We start from the raw sequence: 26,881 nt of genomic DNA on the forward strand, positions 1-26,881 counted from the left end.
GGCAGGCGTCCTGGTTGAGGAGTGCGCCGGACTGGTAGGTGCCCCACCGGCAGGCGTCCTGGTTGGGACCTCATGTCTTAGATGTTTAGGTTTGGCTGCGATGTCTGTTTGGTATTAGGCCCAGACTATCTGCGCCCCTTCATCAATTGGATTTGTGTAGCGACAGTTGTTGCTTAGACGGTGGCTTTAGTCTTGCTGTTGTATGACTTTGTAAGGTCTTGTGAGAATAATTAATAAAGTGACCGGGGGTCATCCTCCTTTTCTAAAAAAAAAAATCCACCTCACAACAATACCCATGGAAATTTTCATGTACTAGTCATAAGTTTCCAACTTATACTACATCTATCCACATAAGAATACCAACTTATGCGTATGGCTGCTAGACAAGAACAATGCCCTTGAGTGATTTTGTCCTTAAAGAGTTCACCCGGAAACAATTGAAATAGCATGCACTAAAACGGTCATTTAAATCTCATGGATTAGCTGAGTTTCATGTGAGTCATCGCATCCATGAAAAGAAAAAAAAAAAAGCTCACGCATCTACACTCTGTGCACATTAGACTTTAGACTTTGTGGGTCAGTTTGAATATTTTTGCGGACCTATGAGGTAGGTGCTAGTAGATAAGTTTGTATAAGTTGCTAGAAAAGTCTGGACAATTTAGAATAGCTGGCAAATTTGTGGGTGTATTGTAATAGTGGTCAAATAGCTGGGTACGGGCGCACCGCCAGCAGGGCATGTTGACGATCCTGCTCCGGTCCGCGCGCAAGGTTCCAAGATGTCACCCGTGGATGCTTCTTCAGCTCCTGCTCCGGTTGCCGTGGTTCCTCTCGGTCCATTAGCGGATTGTCCGAGTGGCTCGGCCCCGGCACCCGTGGCGATCGTGCCGGTGGGACCTCCGGCACGTCCCTCTTCACCGACCTTAGGGACAGATCGGAGCTCACCGATTTTGCAGCAACCAACACCAACGGCTCGACTGAAGACACCGATGGGTACTATGTCTGGAGGGCTGGCTTCGCCGCTTCGGCGTAGTAACCGTCACGCCGTCTCCGCGGATGGTTCCTCTTCGACAGATGAACATTCACTAGCTAAGGCAATGCGACGACAAGCCTCGAGGAATTTGGACTCCACGCCAGGTACCTCACCCGCTAAATCTTTTCTTTCATTTTCGGATACTCGTATTTCCTGTAGCCTTAAAAATGTTGGTATATCCATGGGAAAGAATGGTAATGAAATTAATCTTTCGGTTGGAGCACTTAAACATATGGAGATTGACCGTTTAAAGGTTTCTCCAAAGTGTAATAGTGCCCTACCTAACCCCGAAACCGAGGATGAGGATGAAGCGGATGCCAAATATGATGGTCCGCTTGTCTCCCACTTGGTTGGTGAGGTTACCGAGGTTGGTTTGGATGACGCAACACCTGGGTCCATGTTTTGTGACTTCACAGCGTCTTCGCGAAAATCTAAATCGCATTCCTCTAAAAAGAAACAAAAACAGCCCAAGAAAGCGAAATGTTCAACACCGACCCGAGTTTCCACATGAGAGGCATGTTTTGGAATAGCAGAGGTCTCTCAGAATTGGCTAAACATAAACACGTCGGTGATTGTGTGCGCGAACGTGGGTTGGATTTTGTGGCAATTTCGGAGGCTGGTAAATGTGACTTCCGCCCGCATGTCCTTGATCACCTATCAGGTGGTTTCGACTACACGTGGCATAGTCTGCCAGCTCGTGGAAGGTCTGGAGGAATCCTTCTTGGGATACAGACCACCACCATGGACTTGTTGGCTTTTTCGACTGGTGAATTTCATATGAAATTTCACTTACGAAACAGAGCTGATAATTTTACATCGAGCCTGGTCGCAGTCTATGGGGCTGCCCAAGATGAGCATAAATCGGCCTTCCTTCGTGAATTGGTGAACCTGGCTAAGGATAACCCATATCCAATGCTTATTGGAGGGGACTTTAATATCCTTATGTACCAGCAAGAGAAAAATAATGACCGCTTCGACACTCATTGGCCTTTCATATTCAATGCTGTGATAGACAGTTTGAATCTTCGGGAGGTCAGTATGTCGGGGCGGCAGTTCACCTGGACTAATAACCGATCTGTGCCGACATACGAGAAACTCGATAGGGTACTCATGGACACCGAACGGGAACTAAAATTTCCTCTGGTAACCGTGCGAGCCCTAGAGCGTATCGAGGCGTTATCGGATCATGCACCCATAATTCTGGATTCTAACTCTACGAAGCCAAACGTCCGTCGCCCTTTCAAATTTGAATTGGGATGGCTGCATCGGGATAGATTTGTAGACATAATCAAGAATGTTTGGGAGAAGCCCGCTGTTGGCCGTACGCCTATTCAGAGATGGAACTTTAAAATAAGGGCCATGAGGAAACACCTCACTGGATGGGCGAAACACATCAACGGGATATATAAAAAAGAAAAACAAAGACTCTCTACCATTATTGATGACCTCGACAAAATTGCAGAGACGCGCACCTTATCTCAACAAGAGATTGAGCTAAAAAAATAATCTAACGACAAGGTTGCACGTCTTTTGCGAGAAGAGGAGATCAAATACTACCAGAGATCCAAAGCTAACTTCATCTTGATGGGTGATAGTAATACAAAATACTTCCAATTGATCGCCAATGGGCGGCATAGGAAAAAATGTATTTACAGTCTCCAACAAGATGAGGGACGGATTGAAGGACAGGAGGAGCTCAAGAAGTATATCACCAAATACTACAAATCTCTGTTTGGAGCGTCAGTTGAAGGGAACTTCACCCTTGACGAGACCCGAACGGATGATATTCCACAAGTCACGGCAGAAGAAAATCCTAACGGCACCATTCTCGGAAGAGGAGGCGAGAGCAGCGGTGTTCCAAATGGAACATAACAAAGCTCCAGGGCCAGATGGTTTCCCCGCAGAATTCTATCAGAATTTTTGGGATATCATCAAGACCGAGCTTTTGGATTTGTTCAATTGTCTTCATGCCGACGGACTAGACCTATTTAGACTTAATTTTGGCGAGATTGTCTTGTTGCCCAAGATTAAGGAGGCCGAACGGATCCAACAGTTCAGACCCATATGCCTCCTTAATGTTAGCTTCAAGATTTTCACCAAAGTGGCCACAAATAGGTTAAACTCGGTAGCTGATCATGTTGTTCGGCCATCTCAAATGGCGTTCATGCAAGGAAGGAATATACTCGATGATGTAGTAATTTTGCATGAGACCGTTCACGAGATGCACCGGAAAAACATGAGTGGAGTAGTATTCAAAATTGACTTTGAAAAAGCCTATGACAAGGTCAAATGGTCTTTCCTCCAACAAGCCCTAAGAATGAAAGGTTTCTCCGATAAATGGCATCAGTGGATCCAAAATTTTGTAACTGGAGGTAGTGTGGCCATCAAAGTCAATGATGATGTAGGCCATTACTTTCAGACAAAAAAAGGACTATGACGGGGTGACTCCATGTCTCCAATGTTATTTAACATTGTTGCTGACATGTTGGCTATTCTGATTGAGCGTGCTAAGCAGGACGGCCAGATAGAAGGAGTAGTGCCACATCTTGTGGATGGCGGCCTCTCTATTCTGCAATACGCCGATGACACAATTCTTTTTATGGAACATGACCTAGACAAGGCTCGAAACCTAAAACTCTTGCTCTCAGCGTTTGAGCAAATGTCGGGTCTCAAAATTAACTTCCATAAAAGTGAACTTTTCTACTTTGGAGAAGCCGTTGAGGCGGCTGCCGATTATGCTGACCTCTTTGGTTGCGCACATGGCCAATTCCCGTTTAAATATTTGGGAATACCGATCCACTATCGGCGTCTCACCATTACAGAGTGGAAGCATGTAGAGGAGCGTCTAGAGAAACGATTGAGCAGTTGGAAAGGCAAGCTGCTCTCAGTTGGAGGACGGCTGGTTTTGATTAACTCCGTTCTCACAAATATGGTTCTCTATATGCTTTCTTTCTTCCAACTCCCAAAAGGGGTCCTGCAAAGATTGGATTATTTTAGATCCAGATTTTTTTGGCAAGGAGATGGAGAAAAGAAAAAATATCGGTTGGCCAAATGGAGCATGGTTTGTAGGCCAAAAGACCAAGGCGGCCTTGGAATTCATGACCTATAGGTCAAGAATGAGGCCTTGCTCAGTAAATGGTTGTTCAAACTTCTTACTGAGGATGGTGTTTGGCAAACCATTTTGCGCAACAAGTATTTAGGCCAAAAGGCGGTGTCCCAGGCATATTGGAAACCTGGTGACTCGCACTTCTGGGCTGGCCTAATGGCGGCAAAGAAACATCTCTTTCGCTTTGGGTCTTTCGCGATAAAAGACGGGTCGGAGATTCGATTTTGGGAAGACATCTGGCTAGGCAATGCCAGTCTCAGAGAACAATATCCAGCCTTATATAACATTGCTCGCGATAAGAACAACACTATTGCGCACGTGCTCAGTTCATCCCCGCCGAACATTTCGTTTAGGAGGGATTTGATTGGCCCCAGACTTCTGTCATGGCATAATCTTTTGTCCCAGTTGGATTCGATTAACCTGACACAAGGTCGGGAGGTGTTTCGCTGGAACCTTACTACATCAGGGTCTTTTACAGTAGACTCTATGTACCGTGCGCTCACACATTCTGAGGTACCAGAGAGTAATAACAAGAAATTTGGAAGTCCAAGATTCCACTAAAGTGAAAATGTTCATGTGGTATCTTCGTAAGGGAGTTGTGTTGACCAAAGACAACCTCGCACGACGCAACTGGCCAGGGAGTAAGAAGTGTTGTTTTTGTACTCATGACGAGACAATCAAACACCTCTTTTTCCAATGCAAGTTTGCACGTTCTACGTGGTCAATCATCCAAATAGCGTCAAATTTATATCCGCCCACAAGTGTTGCCAATATATTTGGTCACTGGTTGAATGGTATTCCAAATAGGTTTAAAGCGCTTATAAGGGTGGGGGCGTACGCCTTAATTTGGTCGCTCTGGCTATGTAGAAACGATTTGGTTTTTAATGAAAAAATGCTTCTCCTCTGCAGGTTATTTTCCGTTGTACGCAATCGCTTCATACGTGGTCTATGCTACAACGATCGGAGCACCAATCGCTGTTCAAGGCGGTGTGTACGCGGTTGAAGCAGGTGGCTACGGAGGTTTTTTCCCAACATGAGTGGCAGCATAACCTCCGGATCGATCCACCACCATCTTCAACATAGGCATAGTGTCGGTCTATAGGACTTTACTGTTGCCGATATGTCGGTTTATATTTCATTTTTTTATCAGACTTTTGGATTTGGCTGTGTGCATCTCAGTTATGCAGAGGCCGGGTGTTACTCATAATGTTTTGTATCCCCTTGATGCTACATTCTGAGATAATAAAATCGCCCTTTATCGAAAAAGCTGGTAAATTCATGGGTGTATCAAACGCCTTTTTATGGCTCCTGTTTTCAGCCTTTTGAACATGGAAAGGAAGCTTTCTGGAATTTCCGAGAATATTGATAGAGGACCTGATGCAACTATGTGAGAAACCTGAAGCTCTGAAAATTGATGCTTGTATGATATCCATCTCTATTACAGCCAGCCATCATTTGCACAAAACATCCAGAAATTGCAAGGGGTCACAGATGAACTCATCAGAAGCATCCTAATCAGAGAAATTAACAAATTCATTCACTCATGCAGATAAAAGCATCAACTTGCTGACAGCATATCCTGCTTACATTCAGTGTTCATCTAGACTAAGGACATGGATTAAAAGGGGGGAACATAAACAGAAGTCTTCCAGCACAAACATCAGTACATAATATAAACCGGAGTCTTAGACCTCAGTGTTGTTCAAACTCAACTTGCTGACACCATATCCTGCTTACATTCATACTAATGCAGACATATCTAACCACATCAGCACAATCTTGAACATCCGCCATCCAACTCCAGGTGTATATAGCCCAAGCAAGACCAAAACAACTAGCAAGCGAGCTCAGATCTGCAGACGTGTATTTAGTTAGAAAACTGAAGCAACTGCAGTTGATGCAATAGGAAATTTCCCTATCCCAATTTCTTAGGAAGGAGGCATGTGCTAAACCGCGGAGTACACCATAACTTAGGAACAAAGGCGCCCAAGCTGCTCATTTTGCAGTTTGGAAGCAATATACACAAAAATTGGCAGACCATAACAGGTGAATCCTATCTTTCCTTGGAAACAGAACATGGTAAATAAGGAGTGCTCACAAATATTAGATTCAGAGCCTTCAAACATCAACTTACAGGTTATGCAACATTCTTGTTTTGAACATCTTCATTCAATTGAATGAATAATGTGTAGTAAGTGCTAAGTATGACTAACGATGTACTCCTACATAAAGTTGCAAGCGCGAAAGCCATTTTCACTCCTAAGATATGGAGCAATAAAAACTAGCTGCCGAAACTAGTGTGTAATCTTTCTTTTTAGTTAGCATTCTCAATCACATACATGGGAGTTAAGCATGCACGCAAAATAAAACCATGAATTGACTAACTGTCCTAGCTAGTTTGACAAGGTAGTCAAGCCCAATAGAACAATAATTAACTTTCTATATAACCATGGCAGTAGAATTCTGAAGCAACTGCAGTTGATGCAATGGGAATATTTCCTATCTGCAAAATTACAGAGTAAAATATAGCTTAAGATGAAAGGCGCAAAAGCTTATTTGTGCTTCCAAATAATCCTAGAGGCATCTTATTGCAGTGAAGCAAGATAAATAAAAAATAGTAGACCATAACATGTGAACTCTATGCTCTTGAAAAAACAACAAGGTAAAAATAAAGAGCACTCAAACATCAGCTTAAAACCATCAACTGCAGTAGAACAATAATTAATTCTCTATATAACCATGCGAGTAGAACAAGCAAAGTATGCACCCAATGCCAACAGAAAATGAAATAATTAGGCTTACCAGTTGATCAGATAGTTGGTTCTGATAACAGCGGTGGGAAGCTAAAGTATGGGAGGGCACGTCTGGGATTGAAGGTATTCTCCATCTTTGTGCAGACTTTGGTAATTTCATAAGTCTTGACCTCCATTGAGTAACAATCCACATTCCCGATATGAATACCTTCGGGAGCGCCTCGGAAGAACAAGAATCCCTCAGCTGCACCGATAGTGCAAATGGAATGATACTGCCCAGGAAGCTGTATGATCTTCTCTAGCTTCCACTGATGTGAATTATTCTTCAGAGAGGTATGGTAGAGGGCAAAGGATCCGTGTTGACTTACAAGGGAAAACATCTCAAGGGCGCCTTCCCGGCCCATCACAACAGCCATTGGGTGTCGATGGGCAAAGCACTCGTCAGGCAGATCGCTGAGCTCCACATGGTAGCCGGTGAGAAGGTCGACAGTGGAAAACCTCAAAGTGCGGGTGTCCAGCACCATCAAATGGTCACTCCAGCCATAAGGCTTTGTCCAGTAGAAGCAGCAGCGCACGCAGTCAAAACAGGACATGCGTTCCAACGAAGGTGAAATGGGAGGCTCGACCATAGACCATTGCATAGTTGTGGACGGGAGCACAAAGAGGACAAGCTTCGTCATGTATCTTGCTATGCATATCACCTTGAAGGGCTTTTCCTCGCCGTCGTCCCTGGTGTTGGGAGCAAGCACGGGCTCGAATCCATGGAGGCGATCCTGCGGCTGGGCGGCAAGGTCCTCAGGTATGGTTGGAAGCAACACGTATCTGCTGGATAAGGGGTCACACACGGCGAGGTGGAAGTCGGCAGCGTTGCACCGCTCCCGTTTGGTCCACGTCGGGCGGTCACAGCGTTCTTCGTCACCGAGCTCCCTGGAGTCCATGAGGATGCTTACTCTGGAGCCGTCTTCCGGGTAGCTCCACCTCAGGACCGAACGGGGGTAGAAGGATCTCCAATCGAGGAGAACGCGGCCGTCGCGGACGTCGCGGGGGCGCCAGCGAGGACCTTCACCGTCGTCTTGGACGCCCGGCGGCACGAAGTAGGAGGAAGAAGAGACGACGGCCGGGACGAAGGAGAAATCCGCGGCGCAGGGGGCGAGGGCGCCGGCGACCGGGGCCGAGGGGTGCGGCGCCTGGGCGGGGTAGAATCCGCCCACGTCCATGAAGCCGAGGAGGGGAGGGCGATGCAGCGTGCGGAAGCGGCGGCGGAAGGCGCGACCTTTGATGACGCAGCGGAAGGATGTGCAGGCGGCGGAAGCGCGGGCGAGCGCGTCCGGGGTGGGCAGGCGGATGAAGATCTCCTCCAGGAGCTCGTCGGGGATGGTCGGCGGCGGCGGCGTGGCCATGGCGGCGGTGCTGGGAGAAGGGGATCGGGGGTTAGGGTTGGGGGTAGTGGCCTAGTGGGAGCGACCAGTGAGGTAGTGAGTGGGACAGTGAGCTCTACGAACCCATTTAGCTCCATGGAATTAAGCTTCAAAAATGTTTGGAAATCAAAATTGAGCTCCATAAATCTGTGTGTTAAATTTCAGCCGTGGGATATATAAAAGGGGCTAAATTCATATGTTAATCTTAATGCACATCATCATGTACATGTGAATGTTTTACCTTTTGGAATCAATCCGGATACATGGAGAAGCAGATTTGGTGCCGTTATGCTCACGGATCTGCTGAGCAGGCTTTGGAGGTGCTCGAGGGCTTTGTCGCCGAGCACTTGTTTTCTTGGGCATGGGAGCTCTCGCTGCGGCCAGCCTTCCCAGAGATTGAGGAGGGGGATGCATCAGGAGAGGCCGATGCCAATGGCGGGACCCATTTTTTGGTCCGGTTCGGGCCAGGGATCGTGCGAACGCGCACCCTCCCTTCCCCGACACGCCAATTTGGCCCGGCCCATTTGCAGGCCTCGACGCCCCTTTTTTTGTTTTTTACTTCTCCTTTTTCATTTTCCATTTTTTTATTTTTTGTTAAAATAATTCGGGATTACAAAAAGGTTCTAAAATTTCAAAAAATTATGAATTGCGAAAAAATATGTTCAAGAAATCTGAAATGTTAGTGGATTAAAAAAATGTTAACATATTTCAAAATTGGTCAAGAACTTCAAAAAAATGTTCACGATTCTGAAAAAATGTTCACGATTCTGAAAAAATGTTCATCAATTCTAAAAATCATCAAGAATTAGAAAACATGTCCGCATATTCAAACAATGTTCACGATTTCATAAAAAATGTTCAGGACAAAATGTTCGCGTATTCAAGAAATGTTCGCCAGTTTGAAAAAATGTCCGCGAATTCAGGAAATGTTCATAATTTTTTCAAATATTTTGAAAAAATCATAAAAATGTTCACGAGTTTTAGAAAAATGTTGCCAATTCGGAAAGAGGTTCAAAGTTTCAAAATTGTTTGTGGATTTGTAGAAAATGTTCACAATATTCAAAAAATGATCAATTTTTTAAAAAAGTTCCCAGATTTCATAATGTTTTCACAAACTGTTCATTATTTAAAAAATGTTCACGAATTCTAAAAGAAAAATGAAAACGGAAGAAGAGAGAAAAAAGAATAAGAAAAGAAGGCTAAAGAAAAAAAAGAAAAGAAAAAGAAAAACCCAACGGAAAAAACATCTGTTCAGGAAGGGTCTAGAACCTTCCCAAAACCAGGTGAGATGAAACCCGGAAAATGGGCTGGCCCCTACCAATACCATCGCTGAGACGGGGTATGCCCGTGGTCTATCTGCAGCGACCTACGTGCCAAATAGGAGCCGCCGCCATTGGCAGGAGGATTGACGTCACGGCGCATGTCGGAGTGGGTTGCATATGGTCTTATCTTGGCCCATACGAAGGGACACGAGATGGGAGGCCTCCAAGAGCAGGTGATATGCACTAGGTATGGTATTGCCTATACATGGGACAACTCGATGTGAAGACTGCATTCTTGCATGGTGATCTAGAGGAGGATATATACATGGAGCAGTCAGAGGGATTCATGATTGCACGCAAGGAACACTTAGTTTGCAAAATGATGAAGAGGTTGTATGGCTTGAAGCAAGCTCCTCGGCAGTGGTACAAGAAGTTTGAGTCTTTTATGACTGGACTTGGTTACCATAAAGCATAACCTGATCATTGCGTCTTTATGAAGAGGTACCCCGAGGGTGATTTCATTAGTCTGTTTGTTGTATGTTGATGATATGTTGATTGATGGAAATGGCACAAAGAGGATTGCTCTCCTCAAGACGTCATTGAGTAAATCATTTGCCATGAAGGATTTAGGACCATCTAAGCAAATACTTGGCATGATGATCTCCCGTGATGGATCAAAGTGTTGGAAATATGCCCTAGAGGTAATAATAAATGGTTATTATTATATTTCTGTGTTCATGATAATAGTCTATTATTCATGCTATAATTGTATTGTCCGGAAATCGTAATACATGTGTGAATACATAGACCACAACCTGTCCCTAGTAAGCCTCTAGTTGACTAGCTCGTTGATCAACAGATAGTCATGGTTTCCTGACTATGGACATAGGATGTCATTGATAACGGGATCACATCATTAGGAGAATGATGTGATGGACAAGACCCAATTTAAGCATAGCATAAAAGATCGTGTAGTTTCGTTTGCTAGAGCTTTTCCAATGTCAAGTATCTTTTCCTTAGACCATGAGATCGTGCAACTCCCGGATACCGTAGGAGTGCTTTGGGTGTGCCAAATGTCACAACGTAACTGGGTGACTATAAAGGTGCATTACGGGTATCTCCGAAAGTGTCTGTTGGGTTGGCACGGATCGAGACTGGGATTTGTCACTCCGTGTGACGGAGAGGTATCTCTGGGCCCACTCGGTAATGCATCATCATAATGAGCTCAATGTGACTAAGGCGTTAGTCACGGGATCATGCATTGCGGTACGAGTAAAGAGACTTGCCGGTAACGAGATTGAACTAGGTATTGGGATACCGACGATCGAATCTCGGGCAAGTAACATACCGATTGACAAAGGGAATTGTATACGGATTGATTGAATCCTCGACACCGTGGTTCACCCGATGATATCATCGTGGAACATGTGGGAGCCAACATGGGTATCCAGATCCCGCTGTTGGTTATTGACCGGAGAGGCGTCTCGGTCATGTCTGCATGTCTCCCGAACCCGTAGGGTCTACACACTTAAGGTCCGGTGACGCTAGGGTTGTAGAGATATATGTATGCGGAAACCCGAAAGTTGTTCGGAGTCCCGGATGAGATCTCGGACGTCACGAGAGGTTCCGGAATGGTCCGGAGGTGAAGAATTATATATAGGAAGTCCAGTTTCGGCCACCGGGAAAGTTTCGGGGGTTATCGGTATTGTACCGGGACCACCGGAAGGGTCCCGGGGGTCCACCGGGTGGGGCCACCTATCCTGGAGGGCCCCGTGGGCTGAAAGTGGAAGGGAACCAGCCCCTAGTGGGCTGGGGCGCCCCCTTGGGCCTCCCCCCCATGCGCCTAGGGTTGGGAACCCTAGGGGGGAGTTCCCCCTTGCCTTGGGGGGCAAGGCAACCCCTTCCCCCCTTGGCCGCCGCCCCCCCCCCCCCCCCTTGGAGATCCCATCTCCTGGGGCTGGCGCACCCCCCCAGGGGCCTATATAGAGGGGGGGGAGGGAGGGCAGTAGCTGACAGCCTTTGGCGCCTCCCTCCTCCCCTGCAACACCTCTCTCTCTCGCAGAAGCTCGGCGAAGCCCTGCCGGAGAGCCGCTACATCCACCACCACGCCGTCATGCTGTTGGATCTCCATCAACCTCTCCTCCCCCCTTGCTGGATCAAGAAGGAGGAGACGTCGCTGCACCGTACGTGTGTTGAACGCGGAGGTGCTGTACGTTCGGCACTCGGTCATCGGTGATTTGGATCACGGCGAGTACGACTCCGTCATCCACGTTCATTGGAACGCTTCCGCTCGCGATCTACAACGGTATGTAGATGCACTCCCTTCCCCTCGTTGCTAGTAGACTCCATAGATGCATCTTGGTGAGCGTAGGAAAATTTTAAAATTATGCTACGATTCCCAACACAAAGAAGCTGCTTTGGCTCTCATAGAAAAGATACATTGAGAAGGTACTTGAATGGTTCTATATGAAAAATGCAAAATCTGTTATCTCTCCGCCGACAGGCCATCACAAACTGAATTCCAAACAATGTCCTAAAAGCAAGAACGAGAAAGAAGAAATGAGGAAAGTAACATACCAATCTGTTGTCGGCAATATGATGTATGCCATGGTATGCACTAGACCTCATATTGCCTATGCAGTTAGAGTTTTCCAGTTCATGAAAAGTCCAGATAAAGCTCACTGGGGAGCTATGAAGTGGCTTCTTAGGTATCTCAAGGGAACTTCTACATCTTGTTTATGCTTTGGAAGCGGTGAACCTTTATTGCAGGACTATACAGATGCAGATTATGCCGCTGACAAGGATCATATGGAGTCCACATCCGGATACCTGATGACTTACACAGGGGGAGTAGTGTCGTGGCAATCAAGACTGCAGAAATGTGTTTCCACATCAACTACAAAAGTTGAGTATATAGCAGCGGTTGACGCTGGCAAGGAAGTGTTATGGATGAAGAACTTCTTGCAAGAGCTCAGCACGAAGCAAGAGAAGTAGGTTTTGTTTTGTGACGGTCAAAGTGTTATTCATCTTGCCAAGAATTCAAGCTATCACTCTCGAACCAAGCACATTGATGTGGGGTATCATTGGATTCGAGATGTTCTAAGTTCCAAGTTGCAGAAACTTGAGGAGATCCATACCGACGACAATGGTTTGATATGGTGACCAAGATATTGCCAAATGAGAAGCTACAAGCATCTTTCAAGATAGCGTGCCCCCCTCATGAGTTGGAGGAGGAGATTTTTTGGTGCGTAGAAGGGTGATAAGCTTTTTGGGGAGCGCTCTCCGTGACTATTGAACTCTTCATCAGGGACGCCACAAACACCAACGATCACTTCTCAACGACTATTTCTTCCACGACGTCGATAAACTCTTCGACGACATGGGCGAAAACACCAACGTGAACGGTTCCTCTGCTGCACAGTACATGCTCATTTGTCCATTGTTCAAGATCTTGCTATAGTTTCTTGTTCTAGCTATTGTTTTAAACATGTTGTGTTTGAATTCACAACTTCAGAAGCTATTTGCATAATCTCTGTTAGATTGCATGATTTGTTCTATCTCTGTTATTATAGTCATGCTTTATCTTCTATTTCTGTGGATTAAATCATTTGTTAAATTGATCATATTTCCAACAGTCCAAAAACCTTATTATAAGCACTTTACCCCGAGTGGTTTTGCTACATCCATGAGGCCTCCTATTTTTGAGGGTGTGCACTATAAGAGGTGGCGTGTGAGATCAGTTTTACAATTTCAAACCATGAGCTGTTATGACGCCACACTTGGCAAACCTAAAAGAGATCTTGATCCTCAACAGGATCAAGCTTTTCAGAAAACTGATAACCGGTTTAAGGCTACTCTGTGAGTGTTCTTGGTGAGAACATAGTTGATGTTTATGCATCATTTGATAATGGCAAAGATTTTTGGGACGCACTCGAGGCCATGTTTGGGGTCTGGATGCCGACACTGAGTTGTATATCATGGAACAATTTTATGACTACAGGATGACTGATGAACGTTCCGTGGTTGAGCAAGCTCACGAGATACAATCATTTGTTAGAGAACTTGAGTACTTCAATTATATGTTACACGACAAGTTTGTTTACTGAGGCATTATCACCAAGCTTCCTCCCTTCTGGAGGAACTTTGCTACCTCTCTGAAACATAAAAGACAGGAGTTTCCATTTCGGATCTTATTGGTACTCTTGATGTGGAAGAAAATGTGAGATCAAAAGACACACGTGCTCGAGGTATTGAGAGAGGTTCTAGTGCCAATATGGTATAGAAGAAAAACTTACAACCCCATAAGCTCAAGAAGACAAAAATCAATTGCAGACCCCACTCCACGCCGTCCATCAGCAATGTCACACAGCGACGTCGGGGCGGAGGCTGCCTAGGCAATGTGGCGTCGATCTCGCCGGAGCGGCGTATATCCAACGGGAGGCGGCTCAGACGAGGTCACCGGGCGGCCGGGGAGAGGCGACCAACGACCGAGGAGATGGAGCATGAGAGCGGGTGTCTGGAGGCCGTGGGGATCCAGATCTTGCAACAAGCTAGTTATTGTGGGGCAAAAATTGCAACAATGCTCCAGTTGCAAAGCTAGACTGTGGAAAAAGGATACTTCCAAACCATCTAATTAAAGGCGATTAATGGGCGCACAAAGATGTACATGTATAGTAGAATTTTGTTCAAGTCCAGCTCATTTTTTTTTTTTGGTTCATGTAGCTAGCGACTCAGATGTCATGAAAATCAATCTCTGTGAAGTAGCATTGCATTCAGAGATGATACTGTTCTCTTCAAGGAGACGAGGCTCTTAGTACTCCTGTCCAATGCTGGTGGAATCGTCTTCTTTCCTAACCTTGATTTATTTGCTAGCTAGCTGCAATGCAATCTCCCACGAACCGCTTGGTCTGGTGGAATAAGATCCGTCGTTAGGAAAATTTAGCAAGAAAGGGCATTTGGTCTAGTGGTATGATTCTCGCTTAGGGTGCGAGAGTTTCCGAGTTCAATTATCAGAATGCCCCCATTTTTATATTTCTCTCTATTCTTTTTTACCGTCTTTACATATAGTAGATTTAGTTTTACCATTCTTACATGTACATCGAAATTTCTAGCATGTAGCTAGCGATCAAATGTCATGAAAACCAATATATGTGAACTACTATTTAATTCAGAAATATATACTATTCTCTTCCGATCTGTGTGAATCGAACAGATGTAAAGAAAAAGAACAGGTGTATACAGTTACTGTCTATCAAGCTGGAAAAATATTGTTGGACGCCTTAACAATCAGAGTAATGGCATGGAGTTGATGCAAGAAGATATAGAACCGCCACTGGCGGAAAGTAGCGACGTTGATCCACTGCATGAGAGGACTCTCTGAATGAAACCTACAAAAACAAAGCTGATTTAAGTTCATACCATACCTTGATGAACCTGACGTAGCTGTTCTTAGCTCTAAGTTTACACACATCTAAGTTCCATGGGAATAAAATAGAAGCTCCCGAAGAAGAAACAGAAATTGTTAGTAAACACTAGTTTTGGGACTAATTCCCTCTAGCCTTTGTGCACATTAGTTTTCGGACTTCGTAGGTTAGTATGAATGTTTCCCAGACCAGTGATGCTCTGTGTCCCATGACAGGAACCCTTGGCTCCAAAAGAGGGGGAGAAGCCTGGACATGGAGGTGAGAAGGGTGGAAGCAAACCAAGCAAAGTGGAGCTGTCGGACGAGCAGAAGGCATGCATGGAGGCTAACCGGATCAAGGCGCTGGAGAAGGCGGCAGTAGCTCGCGCTCGCGCATCCCACTCGCAGCCTGCTACCGAAACTACCATGACATAGGCTGAGTCAATCTGCCTTGGATGTTAGGCTGTGTAGCATACCATGTTGGGTTTTATTCAAGGGTCAAGATAGTGTTTTTTGAACTTGACTGCAAAAGGCTCCAGGGAACGTGCTCTTTGCTTCAGTGATTGATTGTTTGTAGAAAAGGTTGCGGAAGTTGGTTTACTTGGTGCTGGTGTGGGCAAGCTAAATCTGGTGCCCATTGTGACTCAAATCTACCTTGGTGCTTGTGTTTGTAGCCTTTTGAACATGGAGTTTCTATGCATATCGACATAGGACCTGACTATTCACCTCAAATTTGAGTGCATTTGTGTGATAAACGTGATGCTCTGAAATTTCTGGAAAAGAAGGTTTCTGGAATTCGGATGCTCCGAGAGTTGATGCTTTCAGGCATCAGGTTTGCATGATACCAGCCCCTGGTTCTATGTAATGGGACCATCTATTTGCACAGAGCGCTAACAAAAGCATCCATGCTCAGTGCTAGAGATGAACAAACCCATCCACTCATCTAGAGAAAATCTAGTACTGGCACATGAGAATATAACCAAAGTCAGCACCACTAGCCTAGCCAATCTTCCAACACAAACAACAATACCAGTCTTAGACGTCATTGTCAGGCAAAGTCAACTTGCTGATACCATATCCTGCTTACATACATATGACACTTAACACGGACATATCAAACTACATCAGCACCATCTTGAACATCCGCCATCCTACTCCAGATGTATGGTTCAGGTCCAAGCAAGATCAAGGCCAGTGAGCTCAGAGCTGCATACATGTATTTAGTTAGAAATTGTAAGCAACTGCAGTTGATGAGACGGGAGTCTTTCCCATCCCATTTTCTTAGGAAGGAGGCATGTGCTAAATGGCAGAGTAGTACAATATAGCTCAAGAACAAAGGGGCGCAAGCTGCCGTAGTATATTGCAGATTGGAATCAATATACACAAAAACTTAGCAGACCATAACAGACGAACAATCTCTATTCTTGAAAACATAACGGTAAATCGAGTGCTCATAAATACAAGACTCAAGGCCTTCAAACATCAACTCACTGGTTATGCAACATTCTTATTTTTGAACATTGCCGTTGAATTAAATGAACAATATGTAGTAAGTGCTACGTATGACTAACAATGTACTTACTACACAAAGATGCAAGCGTGAAAGCCATTATCTCCTAAGATATGGAGCAACAAAGATTAGCTTTCCAAACAAGTGTGTAATAATCTCTCTTTTCAATTAACCTTCTCAAGCACATACAGTTGTTAAACATGCATGCAGAATCAAACCATGACCTGTCCTAGCTAGTTTGAAAAGGTAGTCAAGCCGAATAGAACAGTAATAAATTTTCTATATAACCATGGGAGTAGAAATTTGAAGCAACTGCTCAGTTGATGCAATGAGAATCTTTCCTATCTGCTAAATTGCAGAGTACAACACAGCTTAAGAACAAAGGCGCACAAGCTGTTTATTCGTGCTTCCCAAGAAACCCAGAGCCATCTTATTGCAGTTTGGAAGCAATATAAATAAATAAAAATAGCAGATCATAACATGTGAACTCTATGCTTTTGAAAACACAACATGGCAAATAAATAGTACTCAAATATCAGCTTACAGGTTGTGCAACGTTCTTGTTTTGAACACCATCGTTCTGTTGAATGAATGATGTGAAATTGCTAAGTATGACCAAAGATGTACTCCCACTGTAAACTAATATAAGATGTCTAAGATCGCTAAATATAAAGAAGCAAGCGTGAAAGCCATTTTCTCTCATAAGATATGGGGCAAAAGATATTAGCTTTCCAAAGTAGTATGTAATCTTTTTTTCACTAACCTTGTCAATCACAAACAATTATTAAATATGTGTGCAGAATAAAACCATGAATTGACTACCTCTCCTAGCTAGTTTGACGAGGCAGTCAAGCCCAATAGAACAATAATTAATTCTCTATATAACCATGCGAGTAGAGCAAGCAAAGCATGCACCCAATGGCAACATAAAGTGAAATAATTAGGCTTACCAGTTGATCAGATAGTTGGTTCCGATAACAGCGGTGGGAAGCTAAAGTATGGGAGGGTACACGTGCGGTTGAAGTACTTCTCCGTCTTTGTACAGACTTTGGTAATTCCATATGTATTGACCTCCATTGAGTAGCAATCCACGTTGACATTCTCAACAGGAATATCTTCTAGAGTGCCTCGGAAGAACAAGAATCCCTCAGCTGCACCCACTGTGGAAATGGAATAGTCATGATATTGTCGAGGCAGCTGTATGACCTTCTCAAGCTTCCATTCCTGCGAATTATTCTGCAGAGAGGTATGATAGAGGGCAAAGGATCCGTGTTGACGGACAAGAGAAAACATCTCAAGGGTTCCTTCTCGGCCCAAAACAACAGCATTTGGGCGCCGACGATCAAAGCTCTGGTCAGGCAGACCTCTGAGCTCCATATGGTAACCGGTGAGAAGGTCGACAGTGGAAAACCTCATGGTGCGTGTGTCCAGCACCATCAAATGGTCACTCCATCGATAAGGCTCTGTCCAGTAGAAGCATCCGCGCACGCAGTCAAAACAGGACATGTGCTCCAAAGAAGGGGAAATGGGAGGCTCGACCATAGACCACTGCATAGTTGTGGACGGGAAGACAAAGAGGACGAGCTTTGTGTGGTATTTTGCTATGCATATCACCTTGAAGTGTTCCTCCTCGCCGTCCTCGCTGGTGTTGGGAGCGAGCACAGGCTCGAATTCCCGAAGGTAATCTTGCGGCTGGACGGCGAGCTCCTCGGGTATGGTTGGAAGCAGCACGGATCTGCTGGACAGGGGGTCACAGACGGCGAGGTGGAACTCGGCAGCGTTGCACCGCTCCCGTTCAGTCCAGGTGGGGCGGTCACGCGGGGCGAGCTCACCGAAATCCATGAGGATGCTTACTTCGTAGCCGTCTTCCATGTAGCAGCATATGCGCATGGCGCGTGGGTGGAGGGAGACCCAATCGAGGAGGACGCGGCCGTCGCGGACGTCGCGGGGGCGCCAGCGGGGGCCTTCCCCATCGGCTTGGACACCTCGCGGGATGTAGGAGGCAGAAGAAACGACGGCCGGGACGAAGGAGAAATCGGCGGCGCAGGGGGCGAGGGCGCCGGTGAGCGGAGCGGAGGGGTGCGGCGCCTGGGCGGGGTGGAATCCGGCTGCGTCCATGAAGCCGAGGAGGGGAGGCCGGTGCAGCGCGCGGAAGCGGCGGCGGAAGGCGCGGCCTTTGATGACGCGACGGAAGGAGGTGCAGGCGGCGGAGGCGCGGGCGACCGCGTCCGGGGTGGGCAGGCGGAGGAAGATCTCCTCCAGGAGGTCGTCGGGGATGGGGATGGAGACCAGCGGCGGCGGCGGCGACGCCATGGCGGCCGCGGTGGAGAAAGGGGATCGAGGGTTTGGGATGCTGGGAGCGACGAGTGAGCGAGTGGGGAGTGTGGGCTGTACGACACCTCCTACGAAGCCATAAAGCTTGGAAAATTGTACTAGTTTAGTAAATCTTCAAAACATTTGAAATGAAATTGTACTAGTTTTCTTTTTGCGAAATAAATGAAATTGTAATTTAAAGCCTCCTTTTTACATTAAAAAAAACTCATTTCAAGTTTGTTTACACACTATATCTCCGCTAAAGTGAAATCTCATTAAAAATATACTTACACATTTGAACTGTAAAGTGTAGTTTAAAGCCTCATAATTAATTCTCGGCTCCATAAAAGTTAGTTTGACATAAAACATTCCGTTACGGGCGGAACCCTAAATCGTAATGTCGCCTCCACTCCTACCCCCACCACTCCCCTTGTCGCCAAATGGGACGATATTGGGCTAAGACCCTGCGGCGGGGCTTTTTTCCGTTCCCGTCAGCGGGAGCTTGTGGTGGGGGAGGCTTGACCCCCTTTGGTTGCACGGTGCGGCGTCCTCTGGTGACTCGACTGCTTCCCTAGTAGCGGTTTTGGTGGGTGGTTGCTTTTGCGTCCGTCTACTTGGAGTTGCAGCATCGGCAGCCTACAAGGGCCTCGACCCGATGTCCTCACTAACGTGTTGAGCTCGCCATCACGCAACAACATCATGTTAGCCTTTGGTGGTGGTTTCTGCGGTAGCGTAGCCATAATGAGATGGTAGATCCGACTGAGTTCCGGCTAGATCCTGCTTATTAGCAGATGACATGCACCGGTGCCTCCGTTAGCTACCTGGCGGTGGGTGGTCTACGATGCTGCCCGCTGCTGTTGCTGGCGTTCAGGTGCAAAGGTGGTCTCTCTATGGTGATGGTATGGTCATCACGTAGGGTTGTGCGGGCCAACGTTGGACAGATGCGTGAGGTTGGTAGTCGAGATTCTCCAGGAGAAAGCCCGCCTGGATATTATCGGCGGTAGTGGTGGCAGCCACCAGCGTCGCTATTGGAAGTGCATTTATTCCTGAATGGTGTTTTGGTGTGATGACAATATGGTTAATAAAACTAATGATGGTTGCTAAAGTTTATATCAGTTCTTTGGTTCCTCGAAGGTTATTTTGAAGGAGATGGTTGCCCCCCCTCTTCATAAAAAGGAAAAGGCGCCGTTCATCAACAACACATAGTTAAGAGGGGTCGAGATGCTTGAATGAAGAGTATAAGATCTTGCTAAACTTGTACACCATGAACCCTATACCTACCACCTGAAAATATCTACAAAACCCATCACCTAAGCGTCCATGATCAACCTACCCAGTTCCCACGTGGTCCAGCGTTCGCTCTCTGGACACCCGGTGCACATGGTCCTCCTGTACACATGTGTGCACGGGGCAAAATAAAGTGCATTTCATTTTCACTGGTACAAATGGAGCACTTGTAGCAGGGTTGTTTGACTAGTGAAAAAAAGGAACTATCATCTAAAAAGTTAAGGGATTAAAGACAGTATTTATTATCGGCTTTAGAGTTATAGCAATATCAAATGAGATTAAACTACCGATGAGAGATTGTAACTAGCACCGAGGTTCCAATGTTTCAAATGTAACTGTCAACCAAGTTACTTGTTTGACATATAAGTTGGTCCAAGGATAATTTTTCAAATGCTAGCTTGATTTATAATTTTAAAATACAAGATAATTTTTATTTGAATTCATGGTCAATATTTTTTCCATACACACTTTTAACATTTTCAAATGGTTGGTTAATATTTTTTAATATACGGTCAACATTTTTTCTATACACATTCAACAATTTCAAATGCTTGATTAACATTTTATCAAATACAATTCTAATTTTTTTAATACATGGTCAACATTTTTCTATACACACTTAACATTTTCAAATGCTTGATTAACATTTTCAGATACAATATAAAAAAATTTAAAATTCTTGAGTAACATTTTTTTAAATGCATGGTCAACATTTTTCACACATTGTACTTTTTGTGTGTATATTTCTTGTATACATGAGAAACATTTTCTCTATACGCATTTAATAATTTTCAATTGCCTTGTTAACATTTTTTTAAATCTTTTACGTAAAGTATTATTTGTAATATGTTTATTTAGAATATTTGGAAGTACAAATAAACAAAAATATAAAAGGAAAGCAAAAAAAAGTTTAAAAACAAGAAACGAGGCTATGGCCTCCCGCGCGCCTGGGCCGACCATCTCGCGCCTCTTCAGGTGAAGCTTCCCTCCTCGGTCTCGCTAGAATCTAGGTATAGCATCTAAAAAAAAGCAGCGGATGTCTGAGTTTGTGTCTTTCTGTCAGGCGGAGGACCTTGCCAATCTGATCAAGCTTTATGTGCGCAAGGTTTTCAACTTGCTGGACGCATCACTCTTCGTCTATCTCCAGGGCTCCGACACGGCATACTTGCTGCTTTATGTCGACAACATCATCCTGCCAGCATGTATGGCTGGTCTTCTCAGTCAGCTCACTGCCCGTCTCCGTGCTGAGTTCGCCATCAAGGACTTGGGTCCTTTGCACTACTTCCTCAGTGTTGAGGTGGTGCGACGTCCGGATGGCTTCTTTCTTCACCAGCGGAAGTACGCTCATGAGCTCCTGGATCGTGCTGGCATGCTTAACTGCAAGCCCGCCGCTACACCTGTTGATACGAAGGCCAAGCTCTCTGTCACGGATGGTTCTCCTACTTCGGATGCTGCCTTTTACCGGTCTATTGTTGGATCTCTTCAGTACCTCACTCTGACTCGACCGAAGATCCAGTATGCCGTCCAGCAAGTGGGTCTCCACATGCATGCTCCTCAGGACATTCATTGAGCCGCTGTCAAGCGGATTCTCCGCTATGTTTGTGGCACTATGAACCTCGGCGCCACGCCTCCACCGACACCGTCCTCACCGCCTACTTCGATGCTGACTAGGCGGGCTGCTCCGACACTCGTCGCTCCACCTCGGGCTACTGTGTCTTCCTTGGACCCTCGCTCATCTCGTGGTCGTCCAAGCGGCAGCCGATGGTCTCTCGATCCAGTGCTGAGGCTGAGTATCGTGTTGTGGCCAACGTCGTCGTCGAGTGCTCATGGCTTCGCCAGCTGCTTCGGGAGCTCTCATGTCCTGTCGACCGTGCTACGGTGGTCTTACGGTGGTCTACTGCGACAACGTCTCCGCGGTCTACCTCTCCGCCAACCCGGTTCATCATCGTCGGTCCAAGCATATTGAGTTAGATATTCATTTTGTTCCGGAACATGTGGCTCTTGGCCATGTTCGTGTTCTACACGTTCCCACTTCCCAATAATTTGCAGATATCATGACCAAGGGCTTGCCTACGGCGTCATTGTGCCGCTTCGATTGCGCGCCGGGGGGGGGGGGGGGGGGGGAGGGGGGTGTTGAATATATGTGTTGTGCATATTGTGTATTACGTCCACCCCCTAGTTTTCTTGTATAGTTGAGGTCGTGGTCCACCGTTGTATATCATATATACGTGCGATTGCACCAGAGTAATACATCGTGCAATTCTCATATCATGCACCCTAAACCTATGTTTTGTTCCCTGGCATTGTCCTTAATTTTTTCAGAGATGCATTTCTGAACTGCAACAGGGTTGCTAGAGCCTAGAGGGGGAGATCCTACTTAACTGCATGAACCGCCAGTGGAAGAAGAGTCATACCAAAGGGAGAACCTGGTCTGAGACCTTTGTTTTCTTTACAGTGCACACGTCGCAAATCTTTCGGCATTTAATTTAGAAGTGCGCGTTCCTGGATCCCTAATCTGTATTTCAGACATTCCAGTGATAGCAATTGTTCATTATCCGTTGCAGATGGAACCACACAGGAAGACCCAATCCTTGGGGCTAACCTCCGTCGATGGACTATCATAGTATCATGCCATGGGGTTTGTGCAAGAAGATATAGATCCACCAATGGTGGAAAGTAACGACATGGACCCCATGCAAGAGGATTTGCTGACCGAAATCTACCAAAACACACCTGGAAGTTGGGGCCTCGTAGGGATGCCTCCTCTCCCATCGTCCTGCCATGCGCGTAAGTAGGATCACAACCGATCACGACCAACGGTGGGCAGCAATGCAAGATTGCCCCAGAGTCGACCAACTTGATGCTCTCCCTATTAACCACCAATCCTTCTATGCTTGACCGAATATACCAAATACTGGAACAATATACATTATTAAATTCATCACGAATTTTATTTTATAAAAATATATTTACTGCCTAGGAATAATAACGGAGGGCATTTGGTCTAGTGGTAGGATTCTCGCTTAGGGTGCGAGAGGTCACGAAATCTTTTTTCATGTTGCCACCGAAGTATGGATGGCATGAAAACCAATCGATCTGGGACCAGGCCAGCAACCCAATATGGCCAGCAATATTAGTAATGTGTAATGCCAAAACATATATAGTTTCTGAATATAGCAAAAACAAAACCACACATCCAATGCTTCACCTTCACAGCGCACATCACCAATGCGTGAGTAGATAAACAAAATTACACTGAATACATGGCATTTGCATGTCCCAGATATTGACCAACTCATTTGGGTACTCGGAAATACATTTTGACTAACTCATCCACCTCACAACAGATGGATACAATATTAAGCAGTATTTGTTAATTAAGAGAGCAAGATGGACATGGAAAAAAATGGCATCAAATCTTTATCTTTACCTAATAATAAAGCAAATTGGGTTACTGGTCGTCCGTCATGGCATTTTTCAGAAAAGTCCCTCTATTTTCGAGAATTCAACCCGCAGTCTTGTTTTAAGTTAAGACGAATCGTTTTTTTGCATTTTACACAAAAGTCCTTGTTTTTTTTGAAATCAACCCACCGTCCGGATTTAAGTCAAACCCGAACCGTTATTTTATATTTTTCGAAACCCCCTCTGATGTTTTAGGAATTCATCCGCGGATCATATTTAAGTCAAACAAATGCTTTTTTAAATCATCCATATCTTTTAAACCGTAACTCCGATTTGAACATGTTATATATGAAATTTGATTAGAAAAATATGTAGAATATGAATATGAGATTATTTTTACCTGTTAAGTATTTTTAAATATTATTTTGGAATATATTTAAATCAAACAAATGATTTTCTAAATTATCCGTATCTTTTAAACCGTAACTTCGATTTTAACATATTATATATGAAATTTTATTAGAAAAATGTGTGGAATCTAAATATGATGTTAATTTTACCTGTTAAATATTTTTAAATATTGTTTTGGAAGCAAACTTATAATTTATAGCGCCATATCCGTTTTTCTTTCGTACCGGCGGTGATCTGGGTTGCAAAACACCCCACTATAATCATATAGGGAAAAGAAAACGTCGATAACTACACATGCATACCTCTGAAAAATGTGGCAGGGGAAAACAACAGATTTCTCATCGTGAGAGTGAGAGAAAGAGAGAGAGAGAGAGAGGGAGAGAGAGGGAGGGAGGAGAGAGGGAGAGAGAGACGCCTTAGGATTAACCATATTCAAACACGTTTTTTGTTGTTTTGTGTGAACACCGAGGCCATCGCCGGCGAGGGTGAGAAGGAGGATATGCGGCAACACAAATATGATGCCTCGCAAAAATAAAGGAGATGGACCTATTGTGGTCTTGAGTGATGGTTGTTGGGTTAAGAGCGTGTGCTATGTTTTCTCTCCCGTTGCAATGCACGGGCTCTTTTGCTAGTAAGCAATAAAGTGCCACTCAGATCTCTCATCATATAACATCCCCGTTGGTTCAAGCTCAGCGTTCCACTTCAATTTTCAACTGCAATGTATCAATCTAGAGTTGTATTATAATGTACATACAGATAGTACCCCAACATAGATGAAAAATGAAACTATAGCACCGAGGCTCCAAATGTGACTGCCAATCAAGTTACTCATTTGACATTTAAGTTGGCTCAAGGATGACCGACATGTACTAGTCAGAACTCAGAAGGAGTTTACTCTTGAGGCCTCGTTCGATACAAGGGGATTGAGAGGGTTTTGAGAGGATTAACCCCGCGAGGCCGAGAAACCTCGCGAAAGCTGGACGACCCATTTGTTTCGCAGGGTTTGCAAAGCCCATCCCCTTCGATCCCCGTCGACCCCCTCCTATCCACGCGGATCTCAGCCCTCGAGGGGGGACTCAAGCATTTGGAGGAGACGACGCTGCCGCCACCCGCGCAACACGCTGCCGCCTGACTCCTCCTCAAGACGCCACCGCCAGATGCCCCGACACCAGCGTACCTCCTCCGGCATACTGGACTTCTCCCCGGTGGTAAGACCTCGCTTCGCCTCCCCTCCTCTCCTTTCCCCTCGTCGTTTAGGGTTCTTCCATCCGCCTGGCCATGGCTACCGCCGTCCTCCCTGGCAAGCTCGCCAAGCATGCCGTCTCCGAGGGCACCAAGTTCACCTCGTCCTAGGCTCCTCTTTTCATGAATCCACTGGATTCAGCGGGAGCTTGTGGTGGGGGAGGCTTGACCCCCTTTGGTTGCACGGCGCGGCATCCTCTGGTGACTCGACGGCTTCCCTGCTGGTAGCGGTTTGGGTGGGTGCTTGCTTTTGCATCCATCTACTTGGATTTGGAGCATTGGCAGGCTACAAGGGCCTCGACCCGGTGTCCTCTCTGACGTGTAGAGCTCGCCATCACGCAACGACTGAAGGAAATATGCCCTAGAGGCAATAATAAAGTATTATATATTTCCTTATATCATGATAAATGTTTATTATTCATGCTAGAATTGTATTAACCGGAAACATAATACATGTGTGAATACATAGACAAACAGAGTGTCACTAGTATGCCTCTACTTGACTAGCTCGTTAATCAAAGATGGTTATGTTTCCTAGCCATAGACATGAGTTGTCATTTGATTAACGAGATCACCTCATTAGGAGAATGACGTGATTGACTTGACCCATTTCGTTAGCTTAGCACTCGATCGTTTAGTATGTTGCTATTGCTTTCTTCATGACTTATACATGTTCCTATGACTATGAGATTATGCAACTCCCGTTTACCGGAGGAACACTTTGTGTGCTACCAAACGTCACAACGTAAATGGGTGATTATAAAGGTGCTCTACAGGTGTCTCCAAAGGTACTTGTTGGGTTGGTGTATTTCGAGATTAGGATTTGTCACTCCAATTGTCGGAGAGGTATCTCTGGGCCCACTCGGTAATGCACATCACTATAAGCCTTGCAAGCATTGTGACTAATGAGTTAGTTGCGGGATGATGTGTTACGGAACGAGTAAAGAGACTTGCCGGTAACGAGATTGAACTAGGTATCGAGATACCAACGATCAAATCTCGGGCAAGTAACATACCGGTGACAAAGGGAACAATGTATGATGTTATGCGGTCTGACCGATAAAGATCTTCGTAGAATATGTGGGAGCCAATATGGGCATCCAGGTCCCGCTATTGGTTATAGACCGGAGACGTGTCTTGGTCGTGTCTACATAGTTCTCGAACCCGTAGGGTCCGCACGCTTAACGTTACGATGACAGTTTTATTGAGTTTTGATGTACCGAAGGAGTTCGGATTCCCGGATGAGATCGGGGATATGACGAGGAGTCTCGAAATGGTCGAGACGTAAAAATCGATATATTGGACGACTATATTCGGACTACGGAAAGGTTCTGAGTGATTCGGGTATTTTTCGGAGTACCGGAGAGTTACGGGAATTCGTATTGGGCCTTAATGGGCCATACGGGAAAGGAGAGAAAGGCCTCAAAAGGTGGCCGCACCCCTCCCCATGGTCTGGTCCGAATTGGACTAGGGAAGGGGGGGCGCACCCTTCCTTCTTTCTCCTTTCCCCTTCCCTTCTCCTACTCCCACAAGGAAAGGAGGAGTCCTACTCCCGGTGGGAGTAGGACTCCCCCCTATGGCGCGCCTCTCCCCTTGGCCGGCTGCCTCCCCCTTGCTCCTTTATATACGGGGGCAGGGGGGCACCCCAGAGACACAACAATTGATCCTTGAGATCTCTTAGCCGTGTGCGGTGCCCCCCTCCACCATATTACACCTCGATAATACCGTTGCGGAGCTTAGGCGAAG

General features: G+C 45.6%; 2 protein-coding genes across 2 annotated transcripts; both read right to left on the reverse strand.

Moving 5' to 3' along the window:
* Positions 1-5,648: 5,648 nt before the first annotated feature.
* Positions 5,649-8,363, reverse strand: LOC109760380 (uncharacterized). The gene is made up of 2 exons (XM_020319213.3): positions 6,939-8,363; positions 5,649-5,989 (listed from the first exon to the last, which is right to left on the reverse strand). Exon 1 carries the CDS (start codon positions 8,287-8,289, stop codon positions 6,946-6,948), a length of 1,344 nt encoding a protein of 447 aa, XP_020174802.1. The 5' UTR covers positions 8,290-8,363; the 3' UTR covers positions 5,649-5,989; positions 6,939-6,945.
* A 7,523-nt stretch (positions 8,364-15,886) lies between these two features.
* LOC109760060 (uncharacterized) lies at positions 15,887-18,881 on the reverse strand. The gene is made up of 2 exons (XM_020318905.4): positions 17,431-18,881; positions 15,887-16,176 (listed from the first exon to the last, which is right to left on the reverse strand). The coding sequence occupies exon 1, from the start codon at positions 18,791-18,793 to the stop codon at positions 17,438-17,440; it is 1,356 nt and encodes a 451-aa protein (XP_020174494.1). The 5' UTR covers positions 18,794-18,881; the 3' UTR covers positions 15,887-16,176; positions 17,431-17,437.
* Between the last annotated feature and the right edge of the window lie 8,000 nt (positions 18,882-26,881).

The sequence above is a fragment of the Aegilops tauschii genome, chromosome 7, assembly GCF_002575655.3.
Source record: "Aegilops tauschii subsp. strangulata cultivar AL8/78 chromosome 7, Aet v6.0, whole genome shotgun sequence".
Lineage (NCBI taxonomy): Eukaryota > Viridiplantae > Streptophyta > Magnoliopsida > Poales > Poaceae > Aegilops > Aegilops tauschii.